At 33.9% G+C, this 22,580-nt stretch overlaps 1 protein-coding gene across 1 annotated transcript; it reads left to right on the top strand.

Moving 5' to 3' along the window:
- The first annotated feature begins 12,213 nt into the window (after nt 1–12,213).
- On the top strand, nt 12,214–22,342 carry LOC145605045 (AT-hook motif nuclear-localized protein 14-like). Its single transcript, XM_081661059.1, has 6 exons — nt 12,214–12,680; nt 13,259–13,305; nt 19,504–19,635; nt 21,354–21,506; nt 21,606–21,846; nt 22,000–22,342. Exons 1-6 carry the CDS (start codon nt 12,284–12,286, stop codon nt 22,062–22,064), a joined length of 1,035 nt encoding a protein of 344 aa, XP_081517185.1. The 5' UTR covers nt 12,214–12,283; the 3' UTR covers nt 22,065–22,342.
- The last annotated feature ends 238 nt before the right edge of the window (nt 22,343–22,580 follow it).

Genomic DNA, 22,580 nt, shown 5'->3' with positions numbered 1-22,580 from the left:
GAACGGGAGAAAGTCCGGCGCGGCGGGCGGGCGGTCTTCCTCTTTCTCCCTTCTCTTCCCCTTTCTTTCTCTCTCTTCTCTTCCCCTTTCTTTCTCTCTCTTCTCTTCTGTTCTGTGGCTAAGCCACGAGAAAAGGGGATTTGTGTTAAATATTTTCCGACATAATGTAATTTCCTCGGAAAATTTAAATTGCGACGGAAATTTCCGTCGAAAATTGGTTTCCGACGGACATTTCCGTCGCAAATTATTTTTTCCGAGGAAATTAAATTCTGTCGGAAAATTAGCAAGGGATTTTCCGTCGGAAGAACAATTTTCCGACGAATTAATACGAGGCACACAATTCCGTTGTAAATTTCAAACTTTCCGACGGAAATTAAGGTCCGTCGGAAATAAGGTGTTTTCTAGTAGTGCAAGTAGTTCAAAGCTGCTTGTCTTAGTAAATACTTAATATAAAAATTGTAGGAGATTATAGGTACTATAATGCGGAAATACATAGTCATAAAGCACCTAATCCCAAGATCACATGCATAACACACAAGACACATAATTATACTTTTGAAGTGTGAATTCCACGTAGATATTCAACAGGTAAATCAGAGAGAGAATAGAGCCCCAAGTGTTGCTCCTCTACTTAGTCCACAGGATTCGAACGAGACGTCCACCGATACTAGATTGGTCGAGTGAAGGGGAAGAACAACGATCACCACCTTTAATGGACAACCGACCACTGCACGAACCACCACCACCAAGAACCACCACCGACGTCAAGGAGGATGAGAGAGCCGTGAGAGAAAGAGAGGAGTTTGAGAGGGTTAGGTTTCGTGTTTGCTAATTTGGGTTTGATCAAACTGATCACTGAATATTATTTTCAAATCCTAGGCACCTAGTTTATTTATAATCCTATTATAATTAGACTAGGTCATGAAGCCCAAAATTAAACCCTCCTTATTCCTCCCTATGACCGGCCACCTAGAGTGATGAGGCCCGTGATGGGCCTCGTCCTCTAATGATTAATCTAGGCCCTTTGTGTGACCTTATATGATCCATCCAATTTGGTTTTGGCCTATTTTACTAGCCCAAAGATCGTTAGTAACTCTAGCTATGATATAACGACGACCCAAATGTACAAACTTATTCATCTCCAATTTTGATCTATTTAAATATCTAGTAATTGCACATGACAAAGACATAAATCCTTCAAAAATGTCAAAACTTGACATTAGAATGTCAAATAATACAAAATTTTCAAAATCGGATAATGTGAATGGAGAACTCACGATGAGTCTAGTCTCACACAATACCTGTAGAAGGGAGGAATGATGGACCGCTACCCGGTATAGGTCGCGTCGCCCAATACCAAGTGACGTCACTTTTTTTTTTAGCTTAAGGTAAATAACAGTACTTAATAAATAAATAACAGTACTTGATAAACTAATAACAGTACATTGATTTAAAATAACGATTTACACAGATTATTACTATAATTTAATTTGATAATTTATATGACTTTTATTGGTACTAGTTTTCACTACTTTACTACTTATATCTTAAACAAATTAGTTTTTACATTTAATAGTTCACCATGCTTCGCAATAAAAAATGTTTTACGTAGAGAGTTTTGACCAATACCTGAACTTAGTCGACAATGGAACTTCCGGCGTTCTGAGCTTCCGGCTTTACCAAGGTAGCTAACCCCAACCCCGTCTTCCTTAGATCAGGCACAGATCTGATTCGTTTCCTACCTTAGATCGTAATCTCTACTTAAACAATCTTTATTGTATTTGTGATGGTACTTTTTAAACATAAAACTAACTCATTTGTGACATAAGTTTTGAGAGGATAAAGGTTTCCTTCTGAAAGGAAAATTTTATTTAATTTGAAGAGATTACAACACTCATTTCTCACAGAAACAAAAACAGAAAGTCTAAACAGACATGACAAGAAATGGAGTTTTTCTCTACTTTAAGAGAGATGGAAAACCAATCTATCTCTTAAGGTGAGGATTTTCTCTAGAGAATTCTTTTGTTTTCAGAAATGCTCTAGCAAAACTCACTTCAAGCCTGCCTTCACTTCTTTGCCTAATGCCCTTTATATAGGGGAAGGCTTACAAAGGTCACCGACACTTTCTATGGTTTACAGAAACCATGATTCAGCAAGTGAATATCGTTCACTGCTTTCCTAAAGATTCTTTAAAACAAATAAAACGTGCTACAACAGTAAAAGTAGAATACATAATTTCTGATGTGGGCTCAGGACTCCATCATATTTTGTAAACCACCTTCGTTGTCCTTACTTTATTCATAATGGACATACATTTGGTTGTCTTCTTCTATTCCGAGATCCATCACACATTTGGCAGCATAGGATTCGTCCCATGTGACAAAGATCTCAAATAAGTGCTCTTTTCCCTCTAAGGATAAATATCTTCCAGCTTCAACTTGTTCAAGATAATCATACACTGATTCACCATGTAATATTCCTTCTTCTAAATAATTCTTTAACCATTCTGGTGCTACTATTGTAGTATTTCCCACATGTATTACGATTGGTGGCTCTTCCTTTATTGCCATAAATTGGTTAAGATACTGAGCAATATAGAAAAATCCATATGCTCTAGCCTCCGTGGGATCCCTTACTCGCCTTTGCTGGATACAGATTGGATCTTTGACTTTGCGATGAACATCTTCAAACATGATCAGGAAATGTGGAGAGCTAACTTTTCCTTCCACCATTTCAATGTTTGCACTTTGTACAAGGACTTGTTCAACTCTCCCTTTGTATCTTGTTGCATCATAAATTCTCCTAAATACATACTTCTGAAATTTTGTGAGCTTCTCAATGAAAGTAGTATTGTGATCAGGAAATGGGACAATACTATGAACCATTCCATAATCCCAAGCTTTGTAGTGCTCTGCCACATATGGTGTTCTCCAATCCGGAAAATGTGGACGAATTGACACAGTACCCACTCTGGAATTAGTGTTGAATACTATTCTACTCCCCCATAGATCATAAACATCATACAACTTGTATGACCTTGATACAACTAAATCGTACCAGAATTTGAAATCGTTATCTTTTATTTTATTTAGTATTATATCCTGAACATCTGGAATGAGTCGTAGGATAATGACCATTACTTCGTACATTAGGAACCTTCGAACTGCTACATGACAACTCTTAATCAAACCATCTCGAGATCTCTTTTTTGATGAAACAATCATGGCCTCCATCAAGGCCCAAGTGGAGGGTGAAACCCGCTCCATTGCTTTATTTGTTTCTTCAATAAGAGTTTTTCTCTCTATCTCCATCTTTTCTAGTTGATGGGCAGGAGGTTTTTCTGATGTCTTGTGCTTCTTCACCATTGGCTAACTCTTTGGTCAAGCTATCTGCCAAAGAATTCTTTGATCCCTGTATATGTTCAACAGTAAAAGAAAATTGGTTAAGCCATAATTGCCAACGCAGGAGTCTCCCTTACGCTTGCATATTTGACAAATTCTTTTTAACAAAACCAAGTATGCCTTTGCAATCTGTTCTTATTAAAAACTGTTTAGGGGCTAAGAAGATTAAGAACTTCTCGATCCCTCTAATAACTGCAAGGATTTCCTTTTGCATGGTAGGATAATTTAACTCAGCTTTATTAAAACTTCCACTGTTATATCTACAGAGTCTTTCTCCTTCTTTGACTTTTAATACATCACTCCAGTGCTCATTACTAGCATCTGTTTCAAGAATCAAATCATCTTCACTAGTAGGTAGTGTTAGTATAGGAAGATGTTTACACATAGCTTTTAAATTTTGAACAATTTTGGAATCATCTTCTTTCCAGTTCCAAGCGATTTCTTTCTTGAGTTTGTGTTGTAATGGTTTTCTTAATAGAGCAAGATTTTCTATGAAATCAGAAGCATAAGTTAAACATCCTAGAAATCTTTCTAGTTGTTTTCTATCTTCAATCTTATCTGGGAATTTTTCAATTTTTTCTAGGATATGTTTTTGCAATACTATTTGTCCTGCTTTAATCTCTAATCCTAGAAACTCAATTTCTTGTTTAGCATAAACACATTTATCTTTTCCAAGGATTATACCATGCTCAGCACATTTTTGAGTTACCGCTTTAAGATCATTCTTATGCTGCTCTAAATCTTTTGAGAATATTAAAATATCATCTATGTAAACTAAACAACAATGATTAAGTTCTCTAAAAATATTATCCATTCTTCTCTGAAATATTTGTGGAGCATTTTTTAATCCAAAAGGCATTACTAACCATTCATAATGCCCTTGAGGGGCACTAAATGCAGTTAATGGAATACTTTCTTCTTCCATTTTAATTTGCCAATAGCCACTCTTACAATCCATCTTAGAAAACCATGTGGCTCCTTGAATTCTATTAAATAACACAGTTTTATTAGGAATGTAATAGCCATCAAAAACAGTATTGTCATTTAGTTGTTTATAATTAATGACCATTCTAGCTTTACCTCTTTTTTCTTCTGCATGGTTTCTAACCATGAACGCTGGACTATTATGAGGACTTTTGCTATTCCTAATTAACTTCTTATTCAACAATTCTTTTATTTGTTCATCAAATTCTAATATATCTTGGTAGGTATAAACCATTTGTCTTACTCTAATAATCTTATTAGGATTTGTTAGAGTTATCTTAGCAAATGCCTTATCCCTTTCCCAATGTTCTAATGGATATGTTGAATATAGTTTTTCACATAATTTTTCTTGTTGCTTATTTATCTGATCTATTAATGATACATCACACTGAGAAATTCTAAGTGCAACCTCTCGTTGTGTAGGTGTAACCCTATCACCACGCTGGCTGCGCGCAAATTCCATAGTCTGATGAGTATATGCCTTTGTTATTTTTTGTATAGGAACAGAATGACCATTAATAGTAAATATTATTTGATCAATGGTTTGAGTGCATGGAGAGTATAACCTTTGAAAGTTATTTCCTATTATCATATCATGACTAGGTTGATCAGTAGCCCATAAAATAGGAATAACACATTGAACTCCTCCAATTTCTATTGGTAATTCTTCAATTATTTCCGTATGCATCATGACACTATTATTAGCAATTCTAACTTGCATAGGATTTTTAGCCTTTTTCCATAAGAATTCTAGGAATAATGACCTTTTTCCAAAACATGTAGAACAACCACTATCAATATATGCACATAATTTATATTTATTATAATCTTTAATGCATATATCAATTGGAATATAAATGCTATTAGGATTAGTACTAGATATTTCATTACAGGCTTCTATTTGCATATTGACTTCATTTTCATATACTGGTTCACTCACGGTTTTGGTTTTATATCCAATAACCTTTCTTTTATCAATAATAGAATTATCCGGATCTTCATGCACTTCTAGATTAGAACATGAACCAATATCTATACTATGTCTTGCTGGTTGTTTTAGGGCTTTTTTAGCTTCATATTTTTCATTTAACTTTTTAATTAAGTTTAATATTTCTTCTTCATCTTCTTCAGGTTTCTCATTGACTTGTTTTTTCATTCTTATTATAGCTGAATTTTGTCTACTTAGACTTGGTGTTCTAAGACTCATACTTCTTTGCATTTTAGGATTCATAGGATTCCAATATGGAGTAATCTTGATTCATCTATTAACATCTTACTTGACCTATTTTTTACCGTAGGATTCATAAAGAACTCTTCCCATGTTTTTTCAATTTCTATCTCATTAGGATTTACCTTTATAGGGCTTCTTTTCTTTTTAGGACCTCCTCCTTGCTCATATTTCTGAGCGTCTACTATTTATTTTTTGAAAGATGAATCTATAGTGTTTACTAACTTATAGACTACCTTCCATCTTAACTGTATAGGTCGAGTCCCTATATGCATGTTTACTCCAAGGGTTAATAACTTGATCGCTAGAAACTTTGGAGCATATGAATCTTCTAAGCTCACATAATATCTTGGTTCACATATATAGCTTACCGTTCCTTGACTTAAGCTACAAGTGATGCCACTAACAATCTGATCATAAAACTCTTTATGTCTAACATCACAGACAAAGCTTAAACATTTAACATTTTTACCAAAATCTTGTAAAGGAGTTATGTATACCTGAACTGCACCAATACAAATATAACTATAATTTCCTTTTTCTTTATGGTTTTTAATGCTTTTCCAGTTTATGATATTAATTTCTGCTGCTTTCTTTTCGCAATTCTCAATTACTATACTTCCTTCCATTTCTTCACATACATATTTAGTTCTAATTTTGAAGAGAGAAGTTTTAAATATTTTATCTTTAGTAATCTGGGGAAAATTCCAACTTTCTTTGTTCATTTGGTCTAGGTCTTTATCATCAATAGAATACTCAGCTCTTTTTAGTTGACCTATAGTCATTTTACTTTTATCCTCATCGTCATCTGATTCAGAGTCTTCTAATACCTCTCCTTCCATCATATTATTTATTTCTTCATAATTTTCAAATTCACACTCGTCACTATCTTCAGGTTCTTCATTATACTCATTTTCTTCTTCTATTATTTCTACTATTCCTTTATTATTACTTAAAGCTAATTCTAAAGCCTCATCTTCTGGTATTTCTATGTAATCCCAACTTCCTAAGGCTTCCATTAATTTATGATTAGCTTTTTTACATTCATTAGCATAATGTCCTAATTCTCCGCAAGACCAACATTTGCATGTTTTCTTTTTCTTTGGACAATATGTTGCCTTTCTGAAAAACCTACTTGGTTTTCTATATTTATGTTTATAATACTTCTTCTTATAGGTCTCTCCTCTTGATCTATCAAATTTATTTCTTTTATAATATCTTCTCTTATTATAGTTTTTCCTTTCACATCCATAGTTATTTGGGAAATCCCAACAAGTGAGGAATTGTCTCTTCATTTGTTGAGTTCCAGCAACCTCTCTACATTTCTTTTCAATCCATTTTCTGAGAAAAGCAATTCTATTACCTAGGGCATCCCTAGCTAAGAATTTATCTCTCCATTCTTGATATTTTTCACTAATTTCTTCATAGATTGGACTTGGTAGTTTATCGTAGAACATTCCAAGATTTGTTTCATTTTCGCCAATTTTATAATAATATGTTTCAAATTCCATGATGTAATTATCAACATATTTCATATTACAGATGGACAAATTACTTAACTTTCTTTGATATTCCATTCGTTTTTCATTAGGATCAGCTCTGGGACCAATGAATTCTAACTCGATGTATTGACATAACTGTCTGAACATTCTAGTAGGAGATTCACTAGCTCTTAGTGTAGCTTTGACTTCTTCATCTATTCCATCGTACCAATCTTCTACACAGCCATAGAAACTATGTTCGATGTAATTTAGGAAATTTTCAGAAGTCCATTCGGTGTTTAAATTGAGTACACTACTCATGCTCTTTTTCCATTGATCTAAAACATCTTGTCTATCTCTTACACCATCTAACTTAAGCTTATTGCCAGTTTGACTTATAGGTTCAAGGGTCACCTCTTCATGTTTAGGAATTTGATTTGGCATAACCTTGACACTAAATCGGGTAGTCTTCCCTGGTATGTATCTTGGTCGTGTGCAACTTCCTTCTCCTTGATACCTGGGTCTTTGGATAACATTGTTTACATTATTATTCTCATTAATAATTTCTTCTCCAACATCATTACTATCCATTACCCTTTTACCTAGTTTATTTTCAATTTTTTTCTTAACCCTTTCTATAGGTAGAAAGTCCAAATCATCTAGTTTCATTAATCCCATTTGTTGATACAAGTCTTCTTCTAAAGTAGCATAGTTATTCTCATTAACTACACCGGCATCAATCATTTTTTCAGATATTATTTTCATGATATCATTTAGTTTATTAGGATTTTCTTCTTTATCAAACAAGAATTGCAATTCTTCAATTGTTTTCTCCTGAAGATGATGGCTCATTTTTAGTTTCTTTATTCTTTTCTAGATTACTAGTAGGTCTTTTAGGGAGTGATACAGTAAATTTCTTATTTTTATCTAAATTTTGAAAAGGATACTTATATTTATAAGGAATAACCTTATCCTTATTGGGTGATACTTCTTTATTAAACTGATGTCTTACTTCGTTTGTTAAAGCAAGTTGTACTTGTTTAACTTGTTCTTTTAGCTCACTTATGTTTTTACTAATCTCTGATATCGTTGTTGATAGTTTATGTTCACTACTCATTCATCGACAATGTATGCTACCAACTTCTACTTTAAGCTCACCAATTTGATCTACAATATAATTAAGAACTGGGCCAAAATTATTAGTATTTTCAGGAACATGATAGTAGTGTTTAAAATCAGGCTTCTTGCACTCAGTAGATGGTCTAGTATTCTCCAGCTTTACTTAATTATTTAATTTGATTAACAATTTTATTTAGATTCCACCGTCTGGCTCTGATACCAAGTTCCCCCAATTATACTAGTAAAACAGTTTCTAATTCTATAATAACAGTATTGTCTTCCTTAATAACAGATTTTTCTTAGGCAATAACAGTATGCAACTGTTTGCAAATAAAAGTACTACTGAAAAGAGCAAAACGACACTTTGATAACAATATTAAAGGAACATATAACAGTTTTCAACTTTATTATAACACGCATAGACCTAAAATAACAGTATTAAAATAGCGGATTTTGATTTTCCAACACTTAGCGAAAAAAAAAATTTCAACTTAGGTATGGACATATGTTGTCCCTACCTGGTAGCGGGCAATACTTATTGCTGTAGAAGGTATTGACATAACACAAGTAATGTTTTTATGAAGTTCTTGTTTTACTAAACTTGTCTCAATTTATTTGCTTTTTTTCTTTTTTATTAGAGTGTTCCAACTTCCAAGTACTTTGTCTTTCTTCTTAGGCCCCGTTCATTTCACCTTATTTTTGCTGAACGAAAATTAATTTTACTAATCTGAAATTATTTTTACTAAACTTAAATTATTTTTACTGATTTTCTATTATATTTATTCTTTAGAGTTACTAATTTTACTGAACTGAACTTATTTTTATTGAACTGAACTTATGTTTATTGAAATAAAATTAATTTTACTTGATATTATTTTGTAAGGTGAAGTGAACCGAACCTTACTTTTTCTACAGATTTAAATCATAAAACAATCAACTCATTTTTTTCCATATACTTATTCACTTGCATAAAATCTTGTGCAAACAATTTCGATTATTGAACAAGTAAATTGAGCCGAAAAAGATCATTTCTTCTGTTACAAAGTATTGTTGTTTACGTTGTCAAACATGTTCAAGGGTGTAATACTCCGTATTTTTATATGTATTTTAAATTTAAATAAGTATTTCTTAAAGTATTTAAATAAGTTAAAATTAATTATTTATGAGGATTTATTATTTAAAGAGTTTTATTAAAGGTCCAATTTATTGATTTTAGAAATACTTTATTTTATAATTTTAAAATATTGGGGCATATGATTTAATAAAAGGTAATTTTTGTAGTCAATGGTATTTAAAGGAAAGTCAAAATAGTAGTTGGAATAGGAAAGGAATCATTAAGGGTAGAAAATAAGTAAAAGAGTTGTTGAGAGAGGGTGTAAATACCCATCATATGAGCAAAACCAAACTTTGCCCAAGGCGGAGAATACCCAAAGGTAACACACTCTCTCTCCTCTTATTTTCTCTTTTTCTCTCTTATTTTTCCCCTTCCCCTTTATTTTTATTTTTGATTTTATTTCACCACCACAGCAGCCCGCCGGCCAGCGGCCACCACCACTCGCTGGCAGCAGCAGACACCAGGCAGACGCTGCAGCAGCTGGCCATGGTGCACCGGTGGTGCTCGAAAAAAAAATATTCTTTTTGTTTTTAATCCTTAATCTAATTATTGTTTAGGTTATGTGATGATTTTAAGATGTTTGATTATAAGTATGATGTATATAAATTTTTAGATTTGGTTTGAATTAAAAAGCCCCAAATTATAAACCCTAGATCTCTAAGTTTTGAATATTGATGGAAATTGATTATGGGTGATTTAAATTATTGAAATAGGTGTTTTAAAACACAATTACAGCAAGTTTTGATGATTTAATAAAGCTGAAATTTTTGTTTATAAGCCATACTTAAGTTTCTTGAAAGGATTAAGGGTTTTAAATTAAATTTCAGCTTGTTTTAAAGGATTTATGAGTGATTTAAGGAGTGTGTGTACTGCTGAAAATTTGTATGGAATAGGTATAATGCCTCTTTGTAATTAGAATTATTATATGAGATTTCCAAGTGAGTGATTTCTTGTAGTCGTGGCGATTTTGAGATCGTATTCAAGGTACGTTCGCGTACTTGGTATGTATTTGATGATGTAGGAACATGCTAGGTTTTAATTAATTAATTCCAAGTAATATCATGATAGATTACATTGATTGGAATTTGTTGTATGGTTGATGTTGGTGATTGAATTGTGAAACATAAATAATTTGTGATGAATTGGTGATTGGAAATAATTATATTGGCATGTTGAATATGAACCACACTTTTATTATTGGCATGATTGAAAGCCGCATGTTTAATATGATTTGAAATATTATTGAAAGGGAATTTTATTATGGTTCATATAAATTTTGTTGATGTTTTAAGCATGTGAATATAATTGAGCTATCAAGTGTCTAAGTACACGGGAATAAATTATATATTACGATGCCTATGTGAACTTAAGGTGTTTCTAACACCGAGGGATAGGATTGCGGTGCATTATGCGTTTAAGGTGTCTTTGACACCGAGGTAGATTAAAAAGGATTTAACATTAAAAGTTATGTGGTCACTAATTATTCAAGAATTAATTTGGTATGATTGATTGCTTGTATAATTATAATGTTTTTTGTTATGGTTTGAGAGTCATCACCAAGTTGAATAATACGTAAAACAACGTAAAGTGAAAAGAGATTACGCACCAAAACTCTTGGAATGTATATACCTCGACTATGAACACATGAGGGGGAGTTATGGGGTTTTATATTTAACCATATCTTCTACTAGGAGTATATATGACGCTGTATTTTCCTTTTATTATTTATATTATTATGTGCAGGACGTCCGTCACTTCATGTGACATTTGCCTACTCGGTTAGCTCCCGGTGTAATTTACCTTATTTGGGGCATGGATTTGGTTGGAAATCCGTTTGATGCGTAATCAAATTTAATAGACATTGGCATTTGTCTAGTTAAATGTTGTTGAATGTCTTGAATGCTTGTTTACAGGTGCAACAAGGTAAGTTGTGTGATTGATAGGATGAAAGCATGTTAGTGTGTTTTATTACGTTTATATGTACTCAGATTTGTTGATTGTGTGTTGTATGTTTGTTTGACCTTGTCTTTATTTTGGCCCTACGACGACCCATTTCTAATGGCGAGTAGTGGGGACAAGTAGAGAGAAGCTTTTCAGGTGATGGTGATGAACACATTCATGATGGACATGAGTGAAGAGCGAATCATGCTTAGTTCTCATAAGAATATGATGTGTTTTATAGCTTTATTATTATTTATTTATTATGCTTTTAGACTAACACAAAGGTTTTGGTATCACTTGGGTTTTAATTAGGGCCTTTAACGGTTTTAAGTTGTAGGTTGATTTTGTTTTAACTTCGTTTGACTTTAATTCCGTTGACTTGTTTTGAATGGTTTTAGAAATAGTCTTCCGATGTGTGTCTTTGATAATTGATTTAGTCGTTTTCACGGAGGCGGTAACATCTTAGATTTTCCTACTTCGTATTTTAAAAAGGGCAAAACAGGTATATTAAAGGAAATGAATTTCTAGATGTTACAAAGGGTTTAAAGTTGATCGACAAACAACTATCCTATTTCATGTAGTTAGATCTTTGCTCCAATTACATGCTTGAACATACTTTTGAAATTGAAGAAGATTCAAATCCTATCCTTTCAATTGTGGGACACACATACTACTCCCTTATAAATCAGATAACTCTCCCTACATTTCATTATCATCATTATTATCAATATTATCAAAAATAATTTTTTTATTTTTTTAAAATAAAAAAGTCAAAATCTCACTCACAAGTCACATTTTCCACTTTACCCACCCTTTAATAAAAAGTAAAACACACTCCCAAATAATCAATCTTAACCACCTCAACCCAAATCCAACGGCCCAAAATCCTCATAAATATTAAAAATAAAAACCTAATTTTTTTTCTTTTTTCTCAATTTATTTATTGAAATCAATTCTTCAAAAAATAAAAAAAATAAAAAATTCCCTAAAAAAAATCTTCATCTTCTTCTCTCTAATGGAACCGAATGAACAAAGCGGACTAACCTCTTACTACCACCCACATCAACACCCTCACCCCCAACAACAACAACAACCCTCTTCCACTCTCTCTCCTCCTCCGTCTTCCGCCGGCGGTAATTCTCCGGTCACCAATGGAATGTCCGATGGTACTGCCGGCGCACTCTACCCTCAAACAGTAGCCGGTAAAGCGCCTGTGACATCGGAGCCTCAGCGAAGAAAAAGAGGACGACCAAGAAAGTACGGAACCCCTGAAGCTGCTGCCGCCGCGAAAAGGGCTTCCGTACCTTCTTCTATTAATAAGCGGAAAGAACAGCAGCATCACCATTTTATTCATGGGTCTTCGTCTCACTCGTCTTCGGCTTCTTCTAAGAAGTCTAATTTAGTTTCCGTTGGTGAGAATCTTGGTGTTTTTATTTTAATTTTTTTTGTTTATTGCAATTGTTAATATGAAAAGGGTTTTTTTAGCTTTTGATTTTATTTGTTTAATGTTGGTGTTGTCTCCATAGTTCAGACAACTTGTCTTTATTATTTATATGAATATAAATATTAGATTTGTTTAAAGATGATATTTTTAATGGTGTTTATGATAATTGGGGCATTTGCTGAGTTAATTCGCAATTTGTGAAGTTTTTAAGAATTTTTTTTATATGCTCGATTAAATTCTTGTGGTAGAACAGTAAGCTGATGTCTCTGAGTGACTGAGTTATTTGTTTCCTCACATGCTGAAATTATAATAATAATGCAGTTATAATGTGATCTATGCACCTCTTGTATTATCTGAACTTATTTTAGTTGTAATTTGAATTTTTCCATATCATAACTGATTCTTGAACTTATTCAATTTGAAATTATGAGATCCAAAATTAATAAAGCGAACAAAATAGGGTTTTGCATAGTTGTTAGATTATATCTAAGTTCTATGAAATATTGATTGTTTTTTCCCCTAATTGAGTGAAAATGCTTTATGCAGGCGGTCAGGGTTTTACACCGCATGTCATCAATGTACCTTCTGGAGAGGTATGGAATTTTAATTTGGTATAATTGCGCCATGATTTCTTGAATGTGATATTCTAAAAGTATATCATTTTAATATCATGTTTTGTTTTCCTTTTGAATTGTGTCATCAACTTGTTGGTAGATGCCTTAGTTGTGATCATTCTTTTGTTTAAGAACTTTCAAGGGCAGCATTGTTTAGGATAGGGAGAAAGTAGTTTACTGCCAAGCGGGAGTGAAGCTGTATTTTTTTTTTGAAGTTTTATTTATTTTGCTGAGGGAGGGGAAGAAAAATGGCAAATTATTTTTGTGCTAATGATATGTAGAGAAGTAGAAAGCTATGTTTTACGGAAGTGTGAAGCATGAGCATGGAAATAGCATTGAATTGGTGATAAAATCAGCTCCTTTTGTTGTGGATATAGAGAGTTTCAATTCAACTGTCATCTACACTTTTGATTTGTGATCAGATTCCCCAAAGACAATGTTCACTATAGGATGATAAGTGACTTTAAATTCTTGTTAGCTTAATGCCCATTGAATTGGTCTAGTGGAGAGGAGTTTCTGAGTTGAGAAGACCGGTGAGTATACACAACTTCCTTTATAACAACATGTGAGGCTTTTTGAAAGATATTAAATAGTATTTTGTTTGGTCTATACTGGAGAATGCAGCAATATCTTTAGGGAAGATTTACACGGGTTATAAAAATTTTTTTGGCAATGATTTAAATTCTACGTATTGTGCTACTACCTAAGGATGTTGTTGTGCTGTTTTTTCCCTAGTACATTGTTTTGGAAAAAAACAATTACTTCCTCCGTTTTTTAATAGTTGCAACACACCATTTTTCACGGTATTTAATAAAAGTGGGATTCACATGGTTTAGTATACTTTAAAATGGAGTGAGAGGTTGTTGAAAGTGTAATTTCGTGGGCCATGTACTTAAATAAGGGAAATAGCGCAACTTTTCCTCAAAATAGCTTTCCAATTATAGTGTGTTGCAAGTATTGTGACATTTCCATTTTAGGGAAGTGTTGCAAGTATTAAGAAACGGAGGAAGTATGAATTTGGCCTAAAAGCTTGAACTCCATGAAAAAGATGAATATATGTATGGGTAACCAAATCACCATACTGAAGTAATTATAGATGCTTCATTTTTTTTTTCTTGCCATGGTAGTGGTTATTAATTTTACCGAAGCAATAGGTGGGTGTTATGAGTGGAGACAAGAATCCAAATCTTCTTGCTGTAATGAAGTTGCTTTTGGGGAATTTGTGGTAGACACCTATGAGTACTCCAGTATGAATAACTTCATAGCTGAATCTGATGTTTCAACTCACATCTTCAAAGACGGTCATCCTTGAATAAGTGGCTGACTGGTAGATTCTTTCTTGATCCACATGTCTTTCAGTATTTCTATTTGTCCTGTTTATCCTGGACAATTAGAATGCGATGGAAATTGGGTATCCTTTCTATACCAAAAGCTTTCTTACTCTTCATAATTATTCACCAGACCCATATCTCCATTGCTGGATTGCTGGTCTTGCTCCCATTTGATCTAAGCTGTTGTTTTATGATGTTTTCTTAGGCTCTAGCTTCCTGACACAATTTGCAAATACTTCCAACTTCCATACCAGCTATCTAGAAATTGAATTTAGTTTAAGCTGAAAGTTGAATTCTTGAAACTGGAAGTGATTGTGGCCCAATCATTGGAATGAGATGAGTGATCAGTTTCAAAAACTTTTACTTTTAGTTCTAAGCTTTATAATTCAATTTTGCAAGAGTCAAGCAAACATCAATGGATCCAGTAACTTTTCGGAAGTTTTCTTTTCCTTATTTTCATAAACAGATAGATAAGAAAGAATTTGAAAGAATTTGTCCTCACCTCAATGATTTGTTTTGTATAGTTGTTGATTTGAAGAGCTGAGTCACAATTTTGGTGGCAGTCTTGATTTGAAGAGATTACTGCAACACTTGGAAATTCATTTGCAATTAAAAGTAGCATAAAATGTAATCCCTCTGATCCAATTTTATCTTCTACTTAGGCTTCAGCATGCATATAAAAAAAAAAAAAAAAAGAAAAGAAATAGAGTTGATGTTATGGAGACAATCAAGAGTTTGGAAAAGTGAGCTGGTTTTCATATGGCATATTGAGGCTTGTTTCCATTTTAGCTAACCTATAATTTATCTGGGACGACCTATATAGTTAAGTAGAGGATTATATGGAGGGATTGTGTGAATATGTGTAGAGTCAAATTGAAGGTGAGAGGGGCGTAGATGACTAGTCAATTCTAAAAGTGTGATTTAGCAATAAAGAAAAAAGTAGTTTTAGACTCTAAGGAGAGGACATATGGCTGCTGAGGTTTGTGTTTGATGTGGGAGCTTCACTGTATATTGCTTAATGTGTTTTGATGTGTAGACTTGCTGTACTTATTTAGGTCTGTGGATGAGAGGTCATTGTGATGATTTTAGGGTTATGCTACCTGACTTGAGCAAGTGATCTATGCATATTGTTATACCAATTAGTTTACAAGGGAAGGCATTATTGCATACTTATTAAGTTATTAGATAAAGCATACATTTTAGTTATAAATGAGTGATGTGGAAGTTTTGTTAAGATTACAGTTCTAGATTGATCTACTTGTGTTGGATCTACTTGTAAAATGAGTTTTAATTTTAAATTCAATTCAGTCATTGTTTAGTTGACTTTAGGAAGGAAAAGTTTGAGGAGTTATTTGGTTGGAGCTTCCTTGGAACGTGGAAGTTCTTTCACATAGTGGGGAAAATTGTTCATCTAGCGACCTTTAGGTAAGCAGAATTCGCCTTGGGAATGTCTACTTTCTAAATAATTTTGCTCACTTCGTAAGATGTGAAACTCCATGGGTATTGAAAATTCAAGGGAAGTGTAACTTCCTACATGCAACAGCCAAAAAACCACTCAATTTGGCCTTAGTCAAGCCATGAATTTTACACTTTAAAATTTTTTATGCGAGTGACGGTCTATATTAAACTTTTAAGTAAGGGTGTTTTTGTAATTCCATTGAAATAAATTTACTAGATTTGAAAATGTTGCAGATATGTTTAGTGTTCGTTTTTAGTAAATGTTGTAGACAAGATAATATTATTTTACAAAGGTAGTATACATTTAATTAGAATTATTAATTGAAGATGACTTTCAATGGCTTCATTGTCAGATTCAACTAACCCTACACCTTTTTATTGGCACCGGAAACTTGTAAGATACCTACATTGGTCAACATCACCTAGCATAGTAGCGTACCTAGACTTTATCATCCTCCTTAGCCATCTTTTTGTTGTGTCTATGTATGCTCTCATCACCTCCAATCCACCTATGATGGTAGGATCATGTATGACTGTTAGGCTTGGGTATGTGTTCAAGAATTAAAAATGTTTTTTAAAGTGTTACTTGGTACTTTCACCCTTTTGGCAAGTATTGAGGTGTTTATGTTTGAGCTAATTTGAAATCATGTGTATCAAATTGCCTTACCACCACCCACAGTCCCACTTGCATATACTCTCTGCCGTCCCCCTCTCCTCCCCTCCCACAAAAAAAAAAAAAAAAAAAAATAATAATAAAAATAAAATCCCCAAGCCTCAGCCATTATATTTTGCACAAATTCTTGATTAAGGGGGACTTTCATTAACTTATTGTAAGACGAGTAAAGTTATGCAAAAGTAATTTAAAGTTACCCTTATATACTACAAAAGTTACCGTTTCTTAACATAAATTTTATCAATAAAAAACCCTTATAATGTATGAAATTAATCATATTAGCCTTCATAACATGTATGCATTAGAAATTACACATTAAAATACAATCAAACTCCTTACAAATTAAAAGTTACCCTTAAAAAAGATCAAAGTTGCCATTAAAATTAAAAGGAAATTTTATAGGAAAAAACCATTTATAACAACTATTTTGTTGGAAAAAACCTTTTAAAAATTTTTTGGCAAGGAGAAACCAGATTGTAAAATATTTTTGTTGAAGACAACCAAAGATCTCTAATCACGTAGTCAATCACTAATTTACCCTTAATTTTTCTAATTAGTCATAACTTTCACTAACTATTTAATAATTAATTGATTTATAAATTAAATCAAATATCACCCTCACCACCACCACTCAACCACCCCCTCCTTCTCCCCTCCCATGGCAGCAACCCCTCTCGCCTAGCCTCCACCATCCGCTGCCGTCGCCTTAAATCCCTCACCTCTGTCGAACTGACCCCCTCCCTCTCCCCTTTACCCTCGTCGACCACCCTCATCTGAAAACCACCCACCAATACCACCTTCTTCCATAACCACAACCCAGAAACTACCCAACTCCAACTCGAGAGGAGAGAAAATCTGCTGGAAAAGCGCTGCCGAATGCGATAACGGAAGGAATTTAGGAAGAAGTGAAGGAGAGAGAAAATGAGATGAACATAATCGTGACAATAGCTTCAACAATTGAACAATGTTGAATCGGGGAAGAAGAGGAGAGAGAAAATGGTGAATTGGGGAAGAAGAGGAGAGACATAAAGAGAAAGAGTAGTTAGAAAAATGGTGAATTGGGTTCTGGAGGAGGGTGTGGTTGGCGAGGGTGAAGGGGAAAGGGAGGGGGTCGGTTCGGAGGGGGTGAGGGGTTCCAGGCGGTGGCTTGGGATGGGGGAGGCCGGGAGGGGGGGGGTGCTGCCATGGGAGGGGGAGAAGGAGAGGGTGGTTGACTGCTGGTGGTAAGGGTGGTTTTTGGTTTTTTTTTTTTTTTTTTTTTAAAAAAATTTATAAAGTAACCTGTTTCTTTTATCACGCTTGCCAATGTAAAACTTTAACAATCAATAACTTTAATTCTCCATAAGTAAAAATTGTAAAATTTACATATTATGATAGTACTTATTAAGACGAATTCAAAAAGATATTACATGAATATATTTTTCCTTACATACTATTCACAAAAGACGGTCAAAAGAGAGATGATGAATAGTGTAAAAGTCAAAGCGGGTCAAGTAAAAAAGAACGGAGGAAGTAATTATCAAATAATTAGTGAAAGTTATGACTAAATAGAATAATTAAGGGTAAATTAATGATTAATTGAGTGATTAGAGATATCTGGTTGTCTTGAACAAAAATATTTTACAATCTGGTTTCTCCTTGCCAAAAAATTTTTATAAGGTTTTTTTTAACAAAATAGTTGTTATAAATGGTTTTTTCTGACAAAATTTCCAAATTAAAATTGTAAAATTACCCTCAAATTGATCGTCTTACAATACATTAACGTAAGCTTACCTTTATACAAGACTTGTTATATATTTTGACTGTCATCACCATCACAACACCCTTTTTGCATGCCCCAAAACCATAACTATTGCCAGCACCATCATAGTCGCAACCACATAATTCTAAATCAAATTCACACCTTAATCTTTATTTTTCCCTTTTATCTAACTATTAAGGGTTGTTTTTGGCTACCAATATTTTGTAGTTGAAACTTTGGTAGATAGTGCCACATACTAAAGGTCACTTTTGCTAACGTACTACATCCGGGGTTTTTTTTTTTTTTTTTTAAAAAAAATTGTTATTATTATTTTATTTTAAATGCAACACTTCCTATACTTAATCGTTATTCTAAATGCAACATTTCCTTAAATTGAAATACTTTACACTATTATATTATCTCTCTCTCTCCCTCTCTCTCTCTCCTCACATGGTCCTCACTCTTAGTCCACTCACACTTTTTAAAAAATTTTCCTCTCTCACATCTCTTTTGTATAAACTATTCACCCACTATGACTTGTTTATTTTTTTTTCTTTTTTATATTTTTACACCAACAAACCCCACTTACATCATATCTTAACAAATTTAACTCAACTGCATAAAATGTGTTGGCCAAAGTGTTGCATTTAAAAAAAACCCGGAGGGAGTATGTAGTTCGGGGAAAATGAGTTGTTTGTCTCTTTGTTACTATACGAGGGACATGGGTGGAGATGGCTGGAGCCAAATGTTGGTTGGGGGGAGGGAAAGGTGTTGGTGGTGAAATTGCAAATAGTTTATCTTTAATGATTAGACCTCTAATTTATCTTGTCATTAGCATCTCTATATGCTACTCTGTCTCCAATTCCGTCTCCCATATTATGCAATTGTGGTTGCTTCTAGGCTTATATTTCATTAAAAGGGCAATGGGGCATACAAAATCAATCTTTAACTTTGTGGTAATTTTTTAAACACAGGATGTTGGCCAGAAAATTATGTTATTTATGCAACAAACAAGAAAGGAATTATGCATCTTGTCAGCTTCTGGTTCTATTTCTAATGCATCTCTTCGACAACCAGCAATTTCCGGAGGCAGTATTGCATATGAGGTACCGTAATTGTGGATTTTCCCTTTCCTTTTTTTAAATCAGTTCAGAATAGGCACTTAGTTGAGACTCTTTCATAATGTCTCCACACTTTTGTTTTTTGTTTTATGTCATTCACTTTCCTTGGATTCTTTATAATGAAATATTGCCTGCTAAAATAGTCTCGAGTGTCACATATAATAAAGTCTATGTTGTAGATTATGCTTGCTTCATGTCCCGTCCCCCGTTTGGGCTCTCGCTGGTTGATCTTGCACAACTGTGCCTTGTGTTTATGTAATAGACTAGACAATTTGATTTGTATAATTATATAAATAAGCAGAAGTTTAAGACTGAAAGCTTGAAATTGTATTAAACTTAATAATGGTTTCTTCAAAAGGGTAGTAGGTTTAGCCTACAAAGCTCATATGAGTGACTTGAGGTCACAACTCTCAAAGGATTTACCCCAAAATTCTGCATACTTTCTTCTTTCTTCCCTCTCTTTATTTATACCAAGGCTAAAAACTACTAACCTAATAATACTAGACTTCCTAAATTGCCCCTTTTTAGTTTAGTCTTTTACAGTTTAATTGCATTCCACGTTTCCATCGCCACCAGGTATTTTCCATGTTCTAGAGCTGTATTTGATGCAGTTGTGCTATGGCAATGAGCATGTATTTATATTTTTTGTCCAGACACCAGAGTGGAGAATTTACATAAAGTTTGTGAACATATTTGTTGCTTAAATATGGAAGTAGAAGAACAGAGTTCTAAGACCTAGAGTATCTTAAAATATTCAGGCAAACAAAGATGGAGGAAATTTGTCATTGATGTTTCATCTAGTCTGTTAGTAACCCTGAAAAAGTATCTTTGTAGGCCATTCTTATGATATATTATCCATGCTGATAGTAAGAAATGGACGGCCGTTGAAAGGTTGATGTTTCATTAAATGGGTTAGTATAGACTATTTAGTTAAAGAAGTTCCCCAAAGCCTTTAGATTTACCAGAAATTATTGGAAGTGACTGTTATCTACTCTTTGAGATGTGTATCATTGTCTGTGTGTGAACAATATCTGAACTGAGGGCTTTAAAAGAGGCTTAGAAGTCTGGGTCTGAATACAGATGTACTTCACATGTGAAGGGTTTGAGGCAAGCAGTTTCTGCAAGTATGGTGTATCAAATTCGGAAAATTGTTCCTAGTAGTGAGCTAGTGAATACTGCTAATATGTACGAGCTGGAATGCTTTGATCCAGTGTCTGATCAGCAGTCCAGCAGATACACAGGAAGCAGTTCGCCTTTTGTAATTAATTAATTAATTTACCCCAGTGATTTTTTTTGGGCATCTATAGCTCTAGGTGAGGTAGTTGTACTTATGTGTTCTTGAGGCTCCTGAGGAGCTATAGATGCTTGTGCTACAAGTGGTTCTCTTCTGGGTTTCGAATTACAATGTTGCTGCTTTGAAGCTTCTTTATACAGAGTTTTAAGGGATCATGCTGCTCTTTGGTTAGCTTAATTTTCTTTTAATCTTCTTTAGTACTTGTTTGAATGTATCTCTTTTTGAATGTATCTCTGTGTCTGGAGTTCTGCAGCTATTCCTCTTCATTTATGGCTTTATGCCTTGATTTTATATTGCTTCAGTATCTCTTTTACAATTATCACTACAAATGCTGATATGCAAAAGACGTGTTTGTCTCTTGTGTGTTGCATGGATAGCTTATGTTATACATTCTGTGCTATTTTTTCAGGGACGTTTTGACATTATTTCGCTTACTGGCTCTTATGTGCGCTCAGATCTTGGAGGCAAGGCAGGGGGCCTTAGTGCATGCCTTTCCACTACAAATGGACAAATTGTTGGAGGTGGTGTAGGTGGCCCTCTAATAGCTGCAGGTCCTGTGGAGGTACCATATATATGCTAACTTTTGGATATATAATAATACCCGAAGTCCCATTTTTGTTAAAAACTGTATTCATATATGATTGATTGGTTCTATATACAGGTTATTGTAGCTACCTTTCAGATGGAGCCCAAGAAAGATGTTAATGCTGGATTTAAAGGCGATGTGTCTACCAGTACAATGCCTTCACCAGTTTCAGCTTCAACTGCAGTTTATAGACCAATAGTTGAATCTGCTGGAGGATTTACAGTGGCCACTGGGGGTGATGATCATCAGAATATGGATGGAAGTCAGTTTATGATGCAAAGTCAATGGAGAAGTGGAATTAGCTATGATATGGGAGGTAACGTATCTTATGCTTGCTTTAAACACGTCAGTTTCCTCTAGGTTCTTTAAAGCTTCTTATCCATTAGGGCCTAGAAACAAGAACTTTATGCTGTATTGCATGCTGAGATCTATATTGGTACTGAGGCTGAAATTTGTTGCCATTTTACAGGAAATACTGGCCACAGCTCACATGATTCGCCTGAAAATGGAGATTATGAGCAGATGCCTGACTAGGTGTTCGCTTTATTTGGTTGCCAGTCATTTAATATTTTAATCACAGGCTTTTCCATGCTCATGAGTTGCTTTGTTAGGTGAAGTTAGATATATATTTCCTATTCATATGGACAATTCGATACATGTACAGGTGACTAACAATCTTTCACTCATTTTACTCGATTTCTGTTGCTCACGTTGCTGTAGCTTTGATCTTAACATTTTTAGCGATTGTTAAGCCATTCACATTATATGCCTGTGCATTTTCCACTTATGCGAGATGACCCTTTATTTTTTTAGCTTTTCTTTGATCATCTGTTCTATGTCTTATAAGTGATTTCTGAGGGCGTTTTGCTGTATGGGGGAAAACCACAGCAATAAAGACAACTTATAAAGATAACTTTGTAATGGTCACACGAAATGAAACAATATAGACAACTTATAGATATCATAATGATATTAATATTGTTACAATGTGATACAAAACCACATATTTTGAAATGTTAGTTGATACGATGTGTGCAAGGGTGCCAAGAT

Source organism: Chenopodium album, chromosome 22 (assembly GCF_948465745.1).
Source record: "Chenopodium album chromosome 22, dcCheAlbu1.1, whole genome shotgun sequence".
In the NCBI taxonomy this organism is placed as follows: Eukaryota; Viridiplantae; Streptophyta; class Magnoliopsida; order Caryophyllales; family Amaranthaceae; genus Chenopodium; species Chenopodium album.
The sequence above is the reverse complement of the archived record's forward strand: the minus strand, read 5'-3'. Positions and strand labels throughout refer to the sequence as shown.

Excerpts from the sequence above, each read along its gene's own strand:
- LOC145605045 (XM_081661059.1), top strand. The coding sequence starts at position 12,284 with ATGGAACCGAATGAACAAAGCGGACTAACCTCTTACTACCACCCACAT. Across the intron at positions 19,636-21,353 it reads GAGGCAGTATTGCATATGAG|GGACGTTTTGACATTATTTC; the intron begins GTACCGTAATTG and ends CTATTTTTTCAG. Across the intron at positions 21,847-21,999 it reads AATTAGCTATGATATGGGAG|GAAATACTGGCCACAGCTCA; the intron begins GTAACGTATCTT and ends GCCATTTTACAG.